The following is a 19,870-nucleotide window of genomic DNA, read 5'->3' on the forward strand; positions in this document are numbered from 1 at the left end:
ATCCATTAAACTTGTAACCTGCCTTCACTGATCAAGCTTGCTTTAATAGTTTTAACAAAAACTTTCATGTTCTCCAAGAGTCATGTAGCCTAAATGATAAGATGTTTGCCTTAATTGTTTTTCAGGAATTTGGAGTTAGCTATGTTCAGTTGGAGCTTGAGCCAGTTAAGACCTCTGGCCCTCCAAGTGGGCATGCATGAGTGTCCTCTCGGTGACCTTTTAACATCAGAGGGTCTAAAACTCCACCCTGAGGACATGTATGCAGCCGTTTTCCGAATATGCATCCTACGAAGAAGCCTGCAGTTTAGTTGCAGTGTGCAGAATGATGATTATCTCACCTTTTTTTTCTTATTTCCTTTCACCTTTTCCCACATTCCCCATGCTTCAGACCACCCTGCTTTCTTACCCCATAAATAACATGAACCCCTCACGTTTGAGGAGGTGGATTTGAGATTTGTTCTCCTGTCTCTCCACTTGGCTGTCTCAAGAATAAATCTTTTCTCTGCTGCAGATCTTGGTGTCTCAGGAAGAATCTTGAACTTACCCCTTACTGACTAAAAGACTTTAAGATAGGAGGCCTGTCCAGGAAGATGCTCTCACCATAGAAAACTATATAAAGTATTAGGAGTGGCAGACAGTGGTAGAACCTAGCAAAGCCCATTTGGTCAAAGTCCTGTGTCCCATTATCTTTTGATGGCCCAGTACACATTTGTTTACCAAACATTAACTCTTTTTATCTTCCTGTGAGTTACCTTACTTCCCATTGAAACTTCAGACTCCTGCCTCCTTCTCCTTAGTCCAGAATACATACACATCTCACCTTGTCTTGCTGTCTTTGAAATTCTTCATACTTACATGGATTCCTACTGTGCATGTAATAAATTTGATTTTCTCCTGTTAATCTGCCTTATGTCATTTTAATTGCTAGCCAAAAGAACTAAGAGGGGAAAGAAGGGAAACACTCCTTCACCCGTAATGGATTTTTCGCATTAATTTTGATTTTTCTAAATATTGCACAAAAATATTATTTACCTTGATGGCTGAGTGTTTTGGTGCTCCCTTAAATTTTGTGCCATGATGAATGCCACACTGGCTTCACCCTAGGCCATGAAGATGTGGTACAGTGTCACAGCTGAGGTGGCATCAGTGTCGGCCACACATATACTCAGTTGGTAGCTTCCCCTTCTGGCTCCAATGTAGATCACCCTCTCCTCCAAGTGCTGCTATAGCTACACTCCACCCCACTCCACCCCACACCAATCCTTGTGAGAATTAGAAAAAAGAAACTCTTCCTCAAGACATGCTTATTTTATTAAAAAGGTAATTGTAGTAATAAATACAGACATTTACAATATTTATATGTGAATCACACTCTATTTGATGTGGTGTCTCAGAAAGGACACATCTGTGAAGGGGAGCAGAATTTGTCACCTCAAAAATATGTCTCTTTGGCATAAGCATTATTTCATGCTGATTACTTTTAAGAAACAACAGACATAGGAAGAGCTCTGAAAATGAGTAGAAGTTACCCTTTTGTAAGAGACATTTACATTTACAAGAGAAATCTCCATTTGCGAGGGCGTCTCCTTCTCTGTACCAGGAGGAGGGGGGTGACTAAATCTCTAAAAACTCATCAATGGAGAGGGCAGTGATTTAAAACTGTGTAACAATCATGTGGTACTGTGCTTTGCCTGATAACCTCCCATAACTGCCCCCACCTCCATCTTCTTTTGTCTGGAGATGGTGATGGAAGAGGCCATTTCAGGGAGGTTTATTCAGTTTTCCTGGGTATCTCACATGTATATAGGAGGAATACTTGTTATTAAACGTGTTTGTTTTTCTTCTGTTAATCTTTTTATTGTGGGGTCTCAGTCAAGAACCCAGAAGGGCAGAGGAAAATTATTTTTTCTCATCTACATCTGCACGGCTCCACGTGGAGGCCAGCTGGGCCCTCCTCCAGGTTCCTCAGAGCTGGGGGACTGCCTCCTACTCACAACCTTTGTTTCCCCTCAAATCAGCCTCAGACTGTTCTGTTGGTCCCCTCCCTTTTAGTTTTTTTCTTGACAGCTTATTATCTCTTACATTGGCCATTTTATATCTGAAAGTTTTTTTTTTTTTGCGGTACGCGGGCCTCTCACTGCTGTGGCCTCTCCCATTGCGGAGCACAGGTTCTGGACGCGCAGGCTCAGCGGCCATGGCTCACGGGCCTAGCCACTCCGAGGCATGTGGGATCTTCCCGGACCGGGGCACGAACCCATGTCCCCTGCATTGGCAGGCGGACTCTCAACCACTGCGCCACCAAGGAAGCCCTATCGGAAGTTTTTTTTTCTCTAGATATTTCCTCTCTCTCTCTCGTTCTCTCTCTCTCTCTCTCTCTCTCTCTCTCTCTCTCTCATGGTTTAAAACAACAATTTTTAAATTTCTTACTATTCTCTGGATTTCCTAGCTGGTTCTTCTGCTTCACGTGGTGTTGGTTGAGGTGTCAAGAATGATGGAATATCCAGAATGGCTTCACTCTCGTGGCTGGCAGCTGGTGCTGGCTGTCGGCTGGAAGCTCAGCTTGGCTGTCAGCCAGTGGACTTGCTCTTCTCCCACGTGGGCCTTTCTACACAGAGCAGATATTTTCTCCTTTCACAAACTTTAACACACATTTCTTCACTTTATTTCTAATAGTTCATATATTTGGACCCACAAAATGGTAGCTGCCCCAGTGGTCCAGCCCACATCACGAATCTAAGCCTAAGTCAGCCTGCACTTATGGGAAACACCTGTCCAGGAACCTAACATCCACTCATCACAATCCTCCAACTCAGCTTTCCCTAGCTCGCCTTACCCTAGAAACTAGAACTTAGAGGGAAATCCCCACCTCTTAGCCGATCACGCCCTGTTTCTAAGTTGCCTCTTCTAAAACTCTATAAAACTCACTCCTGTCCAAAATCCCTCAGGAAGAGTGCTGCACTGCTTGTGAGGCACTGTACTCCCCCAATGCAGAAGTTGTTTTCCCTTGAATAAAGGAAATACTTCACAACCCTAGACCTGAGACCTCAGATCCCTTTCCAACATTTCCATTCAAGATGCGTGTCCAGGAAGACATCCAAAGCAACACTCTCCCTCCACATATTTCTCATTTCATTAAAAAGGTGAGCTCTATGGGGGCAGGGATCATGTCTGTCTTATTTGCTAGACTGACCTAACAGAGGTTCCTAATAAATATTCATTGAATGAATTAAACAACTTTAAATGTTTGCAAGTCTCCTATAAATAGATTCAAAGTATGTCTTCAGGGCAGTTCTTCCACTGAGATGGGCTCCTACATAGGCCTAAGGCCTGGGTTTCTCCCTTGCAGTACAAAAGTGTAAATGAAGCTGGGGCAGTGGTCAATCACACTTCTGAGTTTTCACTTGGCTTCTACCTGGTCTTCTACCTGGCTTCTCTGTCCTTGTGTTCTTTGACTCCCAAGTCCTGTGAATCCACACCTGACCCCCTGGGTGTTGGGAATCCGTGGTCAGGCCTGATGCCACTGCCCGCGGAAATAATTCATGAAGGGTCAGTTTCAGGAGAACAGAGAGCACATCTGACGAAAATCACAGTTAGCTCAGCGCAGTGCCAGGCACGTCGTTGATGAGTCAGTAAATAAATCCATTTCTGACTGCTGTCTTCTGCTTCTGCGGGGAACATCAGCTGGCTGATCCGAAGTTCTTGCCCTCTTGGCAACCTAACCCTTGGTATATTCCTCATCTCCAAACCCTGGAAGGGGAGCTGTCATTCAAATGTGTGAAACCGCATTTACATTTCAACAGAGATGCTTCTAAGCCCTTGCTTTGAGTTGGCTGATAAATTCCCAATCACATTTCCAGGAGGGATTCTGGATTTGAAGAGATTTCTCAGCAGTGGGTAGGATGAAGAACTCTCTCTCTCTCTCTTTTTTTTTTTTTGGCCTCACCACATTGCTTGTGGGATTTTAGTTCCCCAACCAGGGATTGAACCCCGGACCTCAGCAGTGACAGCACAGAGTCCTAACCACTGGACCACCAGGAAATTCCCAGATTGGGAACTCTTAAGTCTGTAGGAGCCTAAGGGATACTTTATTCTGGAAGGAAGTCAGTGTCCTTCATTCTTCCTTGATGTTTTTGATTAAGTCAGTGAAATCTTTTGACCATTTTCTTTGGAGCACATGGCTGCTTAGTTGACATTCTCATGGGTAAATTTCCTTGGTGTGTCTGGCAACGTGGGCAGTGAGTGGGATTTCTCCACCTGCTGGGCAGACATAAGGATGCAGAACACTGAAGAGGAGCAGAACTATGGATCCCCTCAGGAGACCCCACCATCCCAGACACTCTTCATTGCCAAGGGTACCCAACCTAAACCTCTCGCTATGCTTTCTCCCACTGTTTAATCATTTTGACCTTAGAAAAACTACTCCTCAAGCCTAACCCACATTTATCTTGTTGAATGCTTAATGAACTCAACTTTCCTTCTAATGATCTATCCAAACCAACCTTTCCTATTACTAGGCAAAGTGCATTACCCATCCTCATTTTTCTGATGTGGTTGGGAGAGGAGACAGGAAGGCATTCCTGGCTTCTGCCAAGTGTGATCTGTGAAGGAATAAGCTTTAAAAGCTTACTACGTTAGTAGCTTGACTGGGGAGAAGTTGCAAAGCGCATGTAACATAGCTAGACCATGGAAAAGAAGAGGAACACTCTCCTGCCTCCAGTTTACTAGTGGCTCAGAAACAAGCCGGAGTTGTCTCCCCAGCCATCCCTTTCTCCCAGGCACAGCCTAAGCCATGGAACTTTCCCCAGGCCCTCAGTCAGGATCCTGCTGATTTTCCCTATTGATCCTGCCTGGAACCTCTCTCCTACTCTATTTGTTCCACATTGCCCCCATTTTCACTCCTAAAACACAGTTCTCTTCTATTCCCCACATACTTGTGTAACCTTAAGCAAAGGGAATGGGTATCCTGGTGTGCCTTTTAGTACCAGGGAAAATGAGATCTCTGGGGCCCAAGAAATTCTAGCTAAACTTGAAACAGGAAGAAGGATGGGACAGCTAAGATAAAACTCAGCTCTAAAGCTTCTTACCTTTGGGAGTATTTGCACAGTGGAATAAAGTGTATTTACTGCATTTTCCTCTGGTACAATGCTCTGTTAAAAAACAAAAAACAAACAAAAGAAATCATTGCCAACCCCCTGGGTCACATAGACAAGGCCAAAGAGACATCCAGAATCCAGAGAAGGGAAAACAGAGGTGGGAGGAGACGGTGAGAGAGAAGAGAGGGTTCTGGAGCCTGAATGGGGGAGTGGGAAGTGCTCTTGTCAGTGACTGCTATTGTAATTATTAATGACTTTTTTCAAGAAGCAATTGCGGGCTTCCCTCGTAGCACAGTGGTTAAGAATCCACCTGCCAATGCAGGGGACGCGGGTTCGAGCCCTGGTCTGGAAAGATCCCACATGCCACGGAGCAACTAAGCCCGTGCACCACAACTACTGAGCCTGTACTCTAGATCCTGCAAGCTGCAACTACTGAAGCCCATGTGCCTAGAACCCGTGCTCCGCAACAAGTGACGCCACTGCAATGAGAAGACTGAACCGCAACGAAGAGTAGCCCCTGCTCAACACAACTAGAGAAAGCCCGTGCACAGCAACAAGGACCCAATGCAGCCAAAAATAAATAAAATTTTAAAAAGAAGAAATTGCATTATTTTAAAACTGTATCTTGTTTAAACTGTATGAGCTATGAGCCTCCTAAGGTTATTAAAGGATAATTTGAAATCATATTGTCAATGTTGGAAATAAACTTTTTCATCAGTCAAAAGAACTTATGGGGCAAATCAGAAATGATGACTAAAGGGACAAAACAAAACAAAACAATGACAGCAGTAACAAAAGCTCCTTCCAGGCTGGAGAAAAATATCCTGGGTCAGTGAAGTTTATTCCTGAACATCTAGGACAGTCTTGTGGTCTCCAGGGAATGTGTCTTGAGCAGGGGAAGAGGGAGGATGGTGATAAAGTGATCGAATTTGACAGAAGCCGGGCTGAGTGAAGCACAAAGAGGTCACCCCTGTGAGGAAGGAAGGAGCTCTCAGGACACCAACAACTTCGAAGAGGAAACATAATACCTCCTCTTGGAAAAGTTGTGGATAAGTGTAAGAAGATGCATCCTGATCAGGAGACACTGAAGGCTGGAGTAAAACTAAGAGTTTTGAAGCTCCAAAGTGCTTTTATTTCTTCATTAAGTGGGCCAATGTGGAAAGGGCACTATGAAACCTAAGGAGCAAACCTAGCCTCAGCTGCAATGATTTTTGCCAGTGGACCTTTTGAAGCTGTCTACCTAGTTCTTGTCTACAAATTGTCTCTTGTTGTTTGCATTTCTTTAAACCTTAGTCTTAGGATTTTCTTTTCAAAGAGTGTTCTTTGAATTAACCTTGTGTTTGTTCACTGCAGCTTGGCGACCCACACTTGGGAAGCCTTGAGTGAGGGCCCAGAGCCACCATGGACCCTCTGAGCCCCCTCCTGATGCTTCCTTGAGTTGCCTCAGAGGAAATGGCATCTCTAAAGCCAGTTTTCTGATACCATAACTCAAACATCATATCAAAGTCACATTTTTCTACCCGCCATCCTATGCAAAAGGAATTGGGTCTGTTGAGTGGCCATTTTGAACAGTGGAGGGGAAGGAGTGATTCCGTAGATCACAGTGTGAGCGTTACTGGCTAGGTCAGAGCCAGATGCTCCAGGGGCCACCAGTTCCTGCACAAGAGAGAATCCATGAAGACTTGGGGGAGGCACAGGTACATTGGGTTTAAAGGGCTATACATTTTCATTTCCCATGTTGCCCAAATCCATGGAAAAATCTCAAGTAAAGCAAGGAGGGCCTCAGAGAGGAGAATCAGTCCCCAGGAAAGACGGGAAAGAACTCACATTTAAGTAAGAGATTGTGTCATACTCCGAGGCCTCTCCAAAAGTGGGGGAGTAGTTAAGAGTTTCTGGATGAAGGTTCAGTCCCTTCTTCTCTTCAATAGACTCTGAAACCAAGTTGGGAGAGAATCAGAGCTGGCTCCTCTTTCCCCTGGCCACCCACATTGGCCCACCATCTGGATGACCCACTTAGGGTGACCAACCATCCTGATTTCCCTGTAACTGAAGGGTTTTCCAGGACATGAGACTTTCAGTGCTAAACCCAGGAACCCCAAGATGAACTGGTCACCCTCATCACTTCACTTCCCAATTTCTGGACAAAGGCAGCCAAAAGAGGAAGCAGAGGAGATCAGAAATGCTTTTACAGTGTTTACAGGAGGGAGAGAATATCTCAAAGTTTGCAGTTCGTACCCAACCAACGCTTAGGTCCCTCCCCAATACCCTGAGTGGACAGTATCAGTGGGAACCCGAGAAGACAAATCAGCAGGGTTTAGGGACACAGAGCATGGGGTACAGCCTGGAGAAAGACAGAGAAAGGCTTCTCCAGGAGTAATGTATCTAGACTGAGGTGGGGAGTAGAGAGAAGTCTCTGGAGTTGATCCAATGGAGAGAACTGGGATGGATTGGGGGCTCTGACAGGGATGGGCTGAACGGACGGTGCTGGTTTGTGGACCTCAGAGTTGAAGGCCATGGCCTCCCAGTCAGGGGAGCAGAGTCAACAGTGTGTGACCTGTGTCAGCAGGAGGGATACACTAGTAAGTCCCTCTGAGGGCAAGGAGAAGGGCAGGCACTGGAGAAGGAATTAGGAGAACCTTTGTCTTAGGAGAGAAGTTAAGGGCTCAGGTATTCTCTCCACTCCAGAATTAAGGAGTACAGATGGCTGGTGCTGTCCTTTAGGACAGAGATGATGGCTTCTTCATTTCTGCATCCTTAGTGCCTAACACCAAGCTTGGCACACAGTCCAACATACTGTTGAATGAGTGAAGGAGAAAATGCATGATTGAGGGTGAAGACAAAAATAGTCCATGCTCTACCTTTTCTTCTTTCTCTTCGTATGATCAAAATAATTAGCACCGGTGCAATGAAACAGAGCAGGGTGAGTGACAACAGAAGTTTGAGGATCACAGTGGTAGCCAGGCCACCAGCAGCACCTTTAAAGAGAGAATGGGTGTAGGCACAGGGCAGGGAGAAGAGTCAGCTAGGGAAAATGACCCAACTTTTGGAGCAATTGCAACCTTCCTCCCAGTCTGATGACTTCCCCAGGGCTTCCAGTTTTCACAAAGGGCTTGTTCCCAAGGGGGGCCAGGAGCTGAAGAAGATATAGGTCCTAAGACCAGGGGCTCCTGGAGAAAGAGGAGAGACAGTCACCTTCACAGAGCTTCCAGGCAAAGATGGGGTTTGAGGAGTTGCTGCTGATGGGGTTTCTGGCCATGCAGATGAAGGTCATATCACTTTTCTCCTGCCTCCAGGATATGGGGAGGGTGGAGCCACTATGGGACTCATTGGTCACCTGTCCCAGGGACTTCCAGCTGTAAGTTACATCCTCTCCTCCCTGTTCCATGGAACATGTCAGATTGGTTATACATGTGCCATTCTTATTGTTCTGCAGACCTATGATGACTTTGGGCTTTGACAGGTGCTCTGTAAAAGAGAAATAGACAACCAAGTGTGGAAATTATGCCCATAGCCCTCATTTTTTCTGCATTATTCTTGTAAACCTTGGACCTGAATCTCCCTGGTGTGCTACAGAGTGGAGAGGAAGCAGCAATTCAGAGCAGAATTCTCATTCTTATCTGGGGAAGAGAACAATCTAGGTCAGATTGCCCACAGCCATAAAACAACAACAGTAGTAATAGAAATAATTACAATGCAACAAGAATGAGCTGCCATTTACTAAGCACAGGCATATGGTAAGCACTGTGTTAAAAGCATTTTAGATGTTCATTAGTTTTATCTTTTTTGGAGGCTCCCTATTCCCCTGTCCTCAGGCTTCCTTGAAGAGACTCACTTTACTCTCTAGGAGAGAACAAAGGTATTGGAGCAACACTTCTGGTTCCCCTCTCTACCTTGTGCTCACTCTTTCAGAGGATGAGCAATTGTTTCATTGCTGAGATGGTGAGTCTGACATCCCTCATCTACATTTCTCTATTTACATGTTTGGGCTGTTATGATTGCTGTTTAAATGTGGTTTACCCTCCCCCCTCCCCCCACCCCTGCTAGTTTGCCTGCACAATGCAGGTCTTCCATTCTTCTCAACTATATCTATATGGAGGACACACCTGGATCAAGGTGCATGGTCTACCTCCTACATGCAAACCTGCAGGCCCATCTCCTGGTGTCCCTGATATTGCAGCTCAGTGAGAAAGGCAGCTATTCTTTTAGCTGGTTGAGTAATTGTTTCATAAGTTCATTTTCCCTGAATAGGCACCAAAGTCTAGACTTGGGGGAAAGTATTTTTATTATCCAGCTTTACCAGAAAAAATAAAACTGATATTTTTATCTTCCTTTCTGATTCTTGTGTCTATTTCTCATTTGGTTAGAATCTTCACGGGAAGAGGTGTGATTGATAGTTATACCTGATAATCTTTCTAAGATAGGTATCACTTTACTTCCCATTACAGATATGGAAACTAAGTTTCAAAGAGATCAAGTAACTTGTCTAAGGCCATGTAACTAGTAAGTAGAGAAGCCAACATTTGACCTGCGTGATTGTCACTTCTCATAAAGCCTATCTGCTGCACCACAATCCTTCTTACTGAATATCTAAGAGGGGACTTCAAGGGTTGGCTATATCTACTTCATCCATGCATGAGTTCCCTCTTCCACTTTATTGCCAAGGGTTTATCCAGCCTTTGTCTGAACAGCTCCAATATCAGGGAGTTCACCATTTTAAGAAGGCAGTCATCCACCTTTGGAACTGGTTCTGCTCACCATAGACACGCAGCTCATACTCCTGGGTTAGGGGATCCTGGAGGGTTGAGCTGTGTATCTCCACACGGTAGACACCTGAGTCATTCTTCTTCAGTTTGCTGAGCTTCAGGGAGTAGCCTTCATGTGGGAAATTCACCCTTTCCTTGTTACGATGTTGGGTCACTATGATAAGGGCTTTTTTGTCTGCCAACTTTGGCTGTATGGTGACAAGAGTGGTTGTGTTGAAGACCCAGATAATGCTGTCAATTGGATCTGCTGAGAGATTCAGTGGGAAATTCACAGACCCACCAAGGGCACCAACTAGCTTTTTCAGTACTCCACAGGCTGCTGGCCCTGTAAAAACAGAGAACCATAAAATAAACCTGAGTTCCTGACCTTGCCACCAATTACTCACTCCCTTTGGGTCCTGGAAAGGTCCCAAGAAACCCTCTCAGTCTAACCCAACCAGTCCTGGGAAACCCTTTGGAACCTCACTCACACAAAGGCACTGAGGTCAGAACTCTCTGTCTGAAAGGGGTGACTACAGGCAAACCCACCCCATTCCCAGAGATCTCTGGCTGAAAAGACCAAGCTCTGAGGTAGACCATGAGGTTGGCTGCATCCTTGACAAGTTCCTGTGGGGTGACAAGTGGGGAGGTTACTGTCCAAGCTCCATTTAGGACTCTCAGATTGCTCCTGGGAGAGCTGATTTTGTTGCAGATGAAGAAGGTAACAGTCTATCTGACCTGGGGCAGAGGTTCTTAAGCACAAACCAGGGCATCGAGAGGCAGGCTGTAAGTCTTTAAAGATAGTGATAGCTTAGAAGTTTGAGGATGATTTATCTTTTTATTTTATGGTGGATGGGAGTGAATTAAAGCTCATCCCCAAATGAGGTTCTCATTCACTTGAATTCCAATATCCTTCCTTGAGTGGAAAGGAAAAGGGTGAGTGACTGGGAGCTCTGGAATATGCCCAGGCTACCTTGTGATGTTTAACCTGAACTATCAGGAATTGTAGTAGGCCTTTACTGCTCCCTGCCTCCCAAATTTCTGTTTCAGTGCAATCTTAATTCACCTCAGAGAGCGTGACTTGCAAACAACCATCACTGATTTTGTGGCTCCAGGTGAAAAACAGTTAGGAATGGCTGCTGAAAAAGCTTCCAGAAGTGGTCAACTGAGCAGCAACCTAATAAATAGCCCATGGGCCAAACCTGGCCTGCCCCCTGTTTTTGAAAATAAAGTTTTATTGGAACACAGCCATGTTCTTTCCTTTGCACATTGTCTGTGGTTGCTTTTCCACTACAGAGGCTGAGTTGGATAGTTGTGACAGAGCTCATACTGCCTGCAAAGCTTAAAATTTTACTATTTGGCCCTTTACAGCAAAAGTTTGTTAACTGGATTTGATTAAAAAAACAAAAACAAACCTGAGATTCAAAAAAAGTAAGTAAGTTTTCCAAGGGCACAAAGCTAGCAGGTGATAATTTGAGGATTTAACCCAATGTCACTCCAGCCCTGGAGTCTGGACTCTTTCCACTATGGCTCAGTTTGAAGGTCCCTTGGCATTTATACCAGCTCCAGCCCTTTCCATTAGTCCCCTTCTTCGGTTCCCTCAAGGGCTCAGGTGTCAATTCTGAAGCCCTGGGGTCTCATGGAATCCCGATTTACCATTCAAGTCCTTTGGTGACCTTCCTTCAAGTACAAGCTGCTCTACCAGTGCCCCCAGAGTAAGGGAATCTGGTGCTACCAAATGTTGACCTAGCCCCTTGATAACAGGTCTTGGATCTTGACCAAATTTTTTGCTAAATTTATCTCTAAAAGTACTTGTTTCTCTTCCTGAGTAAATGCCTTTTAGGAGCTGATTCCTGTTTTCAAACAGTTTTCCCCTATAATTTATATATATGCATATATACTTTGGATCACTCAAGCCTTTATCAAATCATCCTGTTAAGTAAGCTGATTTTCCAAAAAGCTACCCTCCCTGCTACTCTAATACTAAGGGAGGATGGTTTTTCATTACTTTCTCTTTGATCATCTCATGGGGTGTCAAAATATTTCCACTAAATGTTATAGACAAAACCAGTTTTATTTGAATTTTTGATTTATCAATTAATGTATTCATTCTCTTACTTCAACCATGAGATGAAAGGGGTGAATATTTTGCAGTCAAATAAAGATTGGATATCACTTGCACCCAAGTAGGTTCAATTATTGGATTAGGGCACCTTTGAGTATTTTAATTTTCATGTGAGGTTTGGGGGACATGTATATGTCAAGGAGGTGACAAAATTGTAAGGATGTGGTTTTAGTGTTTTAGCATGTGTGCATGCACTTAAGCCATGAATAATTAATTGTTCTTTTTACATCTTTATATACATGGTGCTATCTTCCTAGGGTACATTTTAAGAAATGTTAATTGTGTGGAGATATAAGAAAATATCCCCAAATTCATTGTTCCTTGTTAGAATGAAATTGGAGGACAATACAGTGCAAATTGCCAACATGAACCTAGGTGGAAGATATTGGTCTATCTTTATTGTATCTTCAGGGTGAGGAGAAGAGTCGTAAAAGAAGAAAGTAGTTCCATGCCATTCCCTAAACGTGAGCTCAGACGTTAGGGGCCTGGGTTGGTTAAGTCCTAGCCAGTTTTGTTTCCTCTTCCCAGTTGACTGTGAAAGGGGGTCCAGAAACAAGACACTTCTCTTCTCAGCTTCTAAGACTGAACTGAAGCTCCCCTTTCTCTGATGGCTTCTCCACCTGTGATGTGTGACCCTATAGGGTTTTACCATGTCTAGGTAAGTCATGCTCTGCTCATTCAGTCATTCCTTCCTTTAACTAAAATTTGTTTAGTTCCATACTTGTGCCTGGCACTGTTTAGGAGCTGAGGGTATAACTGGGGAGCAAGATAGTCATGATCCTTGCACTCATGGAATTGGGAGAGAGTCATTAAATGAGTAACAACATGTGCTGTGAAAGGGGAAATGACAGTACTTAGGGAACACATGATGGGGGTGGGGGATGTAACATGACCTGTGTGATCAGAAGGCTCTAGAGAATGAGTAGCTACTAACACCTATCTACAAGGCCAGGGAGGATTGGGCCCCATGAGAATCATCTACCCTCCCACCGGGATCAATGTGGTGACTGTTGTAACTTGCCTCCTCTGCATTCATTTCAGTCCTTCCTCATTTTGTAGCAGCCATATGGTTTGGGTAACTCAACTCAAGTGGTAGCTTTCCTCTGCACAGTAATTAGTTCAGGGGTATCACATGTCCCAGGTTGATTGTATCTGATTGTATCTGAGATACAATCTGAGATTGTATCAGGGCTTTTGTTCCTAGGCCAGCAATAGTTGATGCTGTGGGAAGATATGAAGCCTTGGACTGCCACCCACTTACTACCACCAGACAAGCAGCCAGGGCTCCTTCCTCAGCTTATCCCCAGTTTACCTCCTAACTCACGCTTTTATTGGTGCTTTATCCTTTTCTCTGTCCATCTAAGTCTTATTTAAGACCCATAAATCCTAGTTCAAAGCCCTTCCCTGAGGAAGTCTTCAACTCTTTCTCACACCTACCCCCTGAAATTCCACCATGAATGTCACTTCATTTTCCACTTGAAATTCCCCATGAGGAGCTATTCCCATGGGTGGTGACTGGACATACCATTTTGCTGTGAGTTAGCGGATCACTGATCTACAGGCTTTAGGTTCCAGATCACCTGGTGATGGGGTCTGGAGTCTCATCCAGGGACATGTGGAGATGGTCTCTTCTCCCAGACAACATGCAACAGTGTAAAAAAGTTAGAGGTCTGGCCTAAATGGGGGTCAGGAGACCTGGGTTCCATTCTGGTTCCACTGTAATAATAACTCCAGCAATGAATACTTGGTTTAATGGGTATTCCCGTTCTTGATCCTCAAGTCAACTCTATGTGATAAAGGTTAAGCTGCACTTTATAGATGAAGACATTGGGGGTCCAAGATGCTGAGTGACTTTCCCAAGGCCCCAAACTGGAAAGTGGCAGAAGTGACATGAGAAGCTAGTTTGTTCCCCCATCTCCTCTAGAGGCCTGCATTCTTTCCACTGCTACCTCCCACTACCATTTTGAATTTCAGCTTATCCCCAGTTTACATCCTAAACGTAAATTTGAATTTCAGGGTTCTTACCTCTCATAGGAGAAAAAGAATAATCTTTATTCACCAAGATTTAGGGAAGGATGAAGGGTGAATACAGATGTGAAAACACTTTGAGAAGTACAGAGCAGTCTGAGACATGGTGGGAGGCAAGAGGAAACGACAGGCAGGAGTGTTATGAGACAGGCTTTGAGAAACCTTCCCACTTTTTGGTCTCATTTCTGCAAGAATGGCTAAAAGTGAGATTTCCCAAAACTTCTTTGGATGGCTTCTCAGTAAGGTAAGCTTCTTAGAAGGTGGTCTGGACACTAACGCCTATACATCAGTCACTGGCTAATTCACAGCAAAAGAGTAAGTCCAATCACCACGCAGGGAGATAATTCCTACAGCAAGCATCCCCACCAACCTACTTTTGGAGGTTGAGGAAGCTGGGGCAGGAGACCCTCTGCTTTCTGCCCTGGCCAAGTCTCAGGTATTTTTGGCACCAGAAGATTCAGCCCTAAGATGCTCTTCATAACAAGAACGGACAACAGCTCCTCCCTTTTGCCACCTGCCTTTCCTTTTTGCTGTCACCTCCTCCCCTTAACCTGTTCCCCCAAGGCTCATGTGTTGAGTGGAGGGAAGGAGCCAAATTAGGAGGAAGGGGCACCATCAGTACAGCCAGAATCAAGGAATGGTGACCTAGGAGGAAGACCTCGGCATAGCGGAGTGTGTAAAGCCCACCTCCTGCTTGCCAGCCCTGTCCCCGAGCACCCCTTCCAGTACTGGGTGCCTCTATCAGAATGCACCACAGTGTCATGCCACCCTCACCATGGAAACCAAGGATCAGAGCATCTCAAAGCTAGGAGGAATTTTAGGGACTACTTAGTCCAATCCCATTTTATAGATGAAGAGTCTGGTGCTCTGAAGATTATAGTGATGTGTGCCAAGTGAGTGGAAGGCCAGGATTAGTAACAAGGGCTCCTAAGGCAGGGTTTCCCAAGCTGTGCCCCTGCTACCTTTGAGGTCTGTGGCAGTGCCTCAGTGTATTTCTTGGGAGCTTAGATGGAGGTCAAGGGGGTAGGGGATGGGGTGGAAACTATGGAACTACCCCCTTCCATCAGGGAGGCTTCAATTCTATGCATCAGAGTTGTTTGTTTCTGTGTAAGTTTTCTTTTTATAAAAGGAAACCACTGCTTAAAAAAGAAAAAAACGACTTTGGAAACTACTGTTCTTTACCCAAATTCCCCTTAATTAATGTACTTGGAAAGGGCATTTACAATCAGTACCATGTAAGATGTACATGGAACAGAGGCTGACAAGCCTCCCAATTCACCAGCCACCTTTGCCAACACTCCAGTTCTAACCTGCAACATTCATATTCAAGTTCCCTACTGTTCTGCCCCTCACTCATCTCCGAAACGTTCCTCTTGTTTGTCTCTTCTGGTCTTTTTCAACACCTCCCCAATACCTCCTCACCCACTTTTTCTGATTTCCTTTTATAAACTGTCTCCTCAACCCTACTGTATCCTATAATCATCATAAAATTGTGTCCATTTTCCAGATGAGAATACTGAGGCTGCAAGAGTTATTCCTTGGTCCCTCTGAATTTGGCCAGGGTGAATTTTGTTTGGTGCATTCACATCCTGGAAATGGAGTTCCCTACTCTTCTTGGGCATTTCCACTGCCTACCTTGGCCTCATGTACCTGGAGAGGGAAGGAATCTCTGGGGAAGATTCATCTCAAATACACATTCATTGAGCACTTTTTCTGAGGGTACAATATTAGGCCATTAGTTTGGTGTGATGAAATGGCACTAGGTTTGGAAACTCAGTTTCTGTTCTACCTCCTAATAGCTGTGTAATCGTGCCTAAGACACTTGACCTCTCAGAGCCTAAGTTTTGGGGATAATAATATCTATCTTGTAGATTTGTGAGGAGATTGTATGAAAAATGCCTTGGATGTAATAGGAGCTTAATAAATGGTGATTATTATTATATTGTTTTGCATTTGATATCTTATTTAAAACATGACAATAATTTGCAAGTTAAGTTTCATTTCCTCTTACATACTTGTAAAGACCGAGGTTCAGAGGCTAAGAAACTTATCCACAATAATATAGCTACTAAGTCAAGCCCAGGAGTTCTTCTCCAGGGCCAGCACTGCTTTCACCGTCCTGCCCACTGGAGGCTCTATGACAATCTCAGATTATTCTTTCAATCATGGAAGTTATAGCACGCAGGCTGCCACAGCCTCCTGGAGCAGGGTGCACACTTGCAACTTGCACCCTGCTGCCCCAGATCATGTTTCAGGTGGGCACCTGGGTTTTGGAAAGTCCTGCCATGTCCTTCCTCATTTCACCATCCCCAAGTTCCCCTTCTGATCACCATTTCCGTTCAAGGAGTGATTTTTAAAGTAAGGGTCAGTTCCAGTTCCAGGACCAGGTGCTTCCTAAAAATGCAAACTTTTAACGAACTCACAGAGGGTGAGAGTCTGTTGATGCTGAACAGTTCAAGACACCAGGTGGCGGGGAAGAGAGGATAGTGAGCCCTGACTTACTACGTGGGCTTGGGCAGTTCTCTTCTGGCAGGCCTGGGGCACACATAAATGAACCAGCCACACCAAATCCTCAGAGGGAGACCTCATGGTGGTTCTCCATGAGTTTGATGACCAGAGAGATATTCCTAACTTATGGGGTTCCTGGTCCTTCCTGAGAGCCCTGAAGATAGTAACATCTTGAAAGACTAGAATACCTGTGACAGGCATAGAAAAGTCCTCAGTCCTTCATGGCATTAAATATAAAGTTCCTACCTATGAGTTGGTTTTCTAAGTAGAGACTGATTGGGTTACTTGGGTTAAGAGAGAAAATTCAAATGTTCTCTGCCATCAGTATGATTGTTAAATGCATAATAATTTAAAATATTTTTCTAAATAATACATATTTATATTTACATAAATATAAAACATAGAAGTATATGTATAAATGTTATAAATGTATTTGAATTAAAATATTTTAAATATATATTTCTAAGTAAATACATATACACCTGTACCATCTCATTTTGTTCTTAAAATTACCCTCAAAATGAAGGAAGGCTGAGGTCCGAGGAAGATGACATTCTTCATCTATTTCATGGCAGAATCCAGATAAGGACACAGGTTTTCCTGATACCCAACACCACTTCTTTCAGCCCTTTGTTCCCTGGGACAGTCAGAAGGGCAGTCAACTCCCAAAGTCATTCCTTCTCCTCTCCCTCCAGTCTCTTCCTACCCTCTGTGAGACCACAGGACGTAAAAGTTTTTGCACAGCAAAGGAAACCATAAACAAGATCAAAATACAACCCTCAGAATGGGAGAAAATCTTTGCAAATGAAGGAACTGACAAAGGATTAATCTCCAAAATTTACAAGCAGCTCATGCAGCTCAATAACAAAAAAACAAACAACCCAATCCAAAAATGGGCAGAAGACCTAAATAGACATTTCTCCAAAGCAGATATACAGATTGCCAACAAACACATGAAACAATGCTCAACATCATTAATCATTAGAGAAATGCAAATCAAAATTACAGTGAATTATCATCTCACACCAGTCAGAATGGCCATCATCAAAAAATCTAGAAACAATAAATGCTGGAGAGGGTGTGGAGAAAAGGGAATACTCTTGCACTGCTGGTGGGAATGTGAATTGGTTCAGCCACTATGGAGAACAGTATGGAGGTTCCTTAAAAAACTACAAATAGAACTACCATATGACCCAGCAATCCCATTACTGGGCATATACCCTGAGAAAACCAAAATTCAAAAAGAGTCATGTACCAAAATGTTCATTGCAGCTCTATTTACAATAGCCAGGACATGGAAGCAACCTAAGTGTCCATCATCAGATGAATGGATAAAGAAGACGTGGCACATATATACAATGGAATATTACTCAGCCATAAAAAGAAACAAAATAGAGTTATTTGTAGTGAGGTGGATGGACCTAGAGTCTGTCATACAGAGTGAAGTAAGTCAGAAAGAGAAAAACAAATACCATATGCTAACACATATATATGGAATCTAAGAAGAAAAAAAAGTGTCATGAAGAACCTAGGGGTAAGACAAGAATAAAGACACAGACCTACTAGAGAATGGACTTGAGGATATGGGGAGGGGGAAGGGTAAGCTGTGACAAAGTGAGAGAGTGGCATGGACATATATACACTACCAAATATAAAATAGATAGCTAGTGGGAAGCAGCCGCATAGCACAGGGAGATCATCTCAGTGCTTTGTGACTACCTAGAAGGGTGGGATAGGGAGGGTGAGAGCGAGAGAGACGCAAGAGGGAAGAGATATGGGAGCATATGTATATGTATAACTGATTCACTTTGTTAATAAAGTAGAAACTAACACACCATTGTAAAGCAATTATACTCCAATAAAGATGTTTTTTTTTTTATTTAAAAAAAAGCAATATTAGATGAGGGAGCAGAGCCTCCTAAGATGAGCCAGAGGCCCAGAGTGGAGCCAGAAGCCTGGAGCTACAAGCAGGATGGGGTAGGCAGTCCAGAAAACAGGAAGATCTTGCTGGACTCACCTGTGAGCTGGCAGAGGAGAAAGATGAAGGTGAAGCATGCTGTGGAAGAAAGCATATTGCTCTTTGGATGTCAGTCACTAAAATGAACCCACTTCCCTCTTGTAGTCACCCGGTGTAGTCACCCCGGCTGGGATTTTAAGTAGGTGGGGTCATGAGATTGAGAATGAGTCATCTCAATTTTCTCCATATGGCCAGCATTTTCTGTTACACATGTGACCTTTCAGAGATTCATAATAGAGAACCTGGAAGGAAATAGAAGGTTATACAGAGAAAAAAGGGTGGCACTGGGGATAATAATAATATCTTTTGAGCTTTGCTAAGTACCAGGAGTACCTGTATTCTTTTATTTATTCCTCATAACTACCCTGTGAGTGAAATACTACCATAATGCCTAGTTTACAGATGAGAAAATGAAGGCTTAGAGTATAGTACAGCAAAATTAAGAAGTTCTTTTAATCAAAAGTAACCATTATAATAGTAAAAAGGCAAGCCACGTAGTGGGAGAACATATTTGTAATACATTTATTCCACAAGAGGCTTATATCCATAATATATGGTTGTCCAATTGTTCCAGCACCATTTGTTGAAAAGACTGTCCTTTCTATATTGAATTGCTTTTTATTTTAAAATTATTTTTTATTGGAGTATAGTTGCTTTACAATGTTGTATTAGTTCCTACTGTACAGCAAAATGAATTAGCTATACATATACATATATTCCCTCTTTTTCGGATTTCCTTCCCATTTAGGTTACCACAGTGCATTAAGTAAAATTCCCTGTGCTATACAGTATGTTTTCACTAGTTGTCTATTTTGAATTGCTTTTATACCTCTGTCAAAAAGCAGTTGATTATACTTGTGTGGGTATATTCTGGGCTACCTATTCTGTTCCATTGATTTATACAATGTAATTATTGATATATTATGACTTAAGTCTGCCATTTTATTGTTTATTTTCTTCTTGTTTCTTCTGTTTTTTATTCCTCCGTTTTACTTTCCTGGCCATTCTGTAGGTTATTTGAATATATTTTTAATAATTCCATTTTGATTTACTATAGTGTATCTTGAGTATATCTCTTTGAATAGATTTTTAAATGGCTGCTCAAGGCATTACATTAAACATACGTAACTTATGGTTTACTGATGTTGGCTTTTTACCAGTTCAACTAGCATGTAGAAACATTACCCTTACAAGATTCCTTTACCATCGCTCCTTGATAACTTATCTTAACCATATCCTCTCCACATATTGAGAACCATATCAGGTAATGTTATAATTTTTGCTTCAATTGTCAAGTATAATTTAGAAAACTCAAGAGGAGAAGGATAGGGAATTCCCTGGCGGTCCAGTGATTAGG

General features: G+C 43.3%; 1 protein-coding gene across 3 annotated transcripts; it reads right to left on the reverse strand.

Annotated features, from left to right (window-relative positions):
* Nucleotides 1-1,293: 1,293 nt before the first annotated feature.
* LOC101330085 (SLAM family member 7) lies at nucleotides 1,294-18,599 on the reverse strand. 3 transcript variants are annotated; one of them, XM_004329418.4, is made up of 7 exons: nucleotides 18,514-18,599; nucleotides 9,849-10,181; nucleotides 8,286-8,558; nucleotides 7,952-8,068; nucleotides 6,921-7,024; nucleotides 5,085-5,147; nucleotides 1,294-4,254 (listed from the first exon to the last, which is right to left on the reverse strand). In XM_004329418.4, exons 1-7 carry the CDS (start codon nucleotides 18,566-18,568, stop codon nucleotides 4,183-4,185), a joined length of 1,017 nt encoding a protein of 338 aa, XP_004329466.1. In that variant the 5' UTR covers nucleotides 18,569-18,599; the 3' UTR covers nucleotides 1,294-4,182. The 3 variants fall into 3 exon arrangements, with proteins under 3 accessions (XP_004329466.1, XP_019788177.1, XP_033712270.1); XM_019932618.3 differs by having other exon boundaries at nucleotides 1,294-4,257; XM_033856379.2 differs by lacking the exons at nucleotides 6,921-7,024; nucleotides 7,952-8,068; nucleotides 8,286-8,558.
* Nucleotides 18,600-19,870: the final 1,271 nt, after the last annotated feature.

The sequence above is a fragment of the Tursiops truncatus genome, chromosome 1, assembly GCF_011762595.2.
Source record: "Tursiops truncatus isolate mTurTru1 chromosome 1, mTurTru1.mat.Y, whole genome shotgun sequence".
In the NCBI taxonomy this organism is placed as follows: Eukaryota; Metazoa; Chordata; class Mammalia; order Artiodactyla; family Delphinidae; genus Tursiops; species Tursiops truncatus.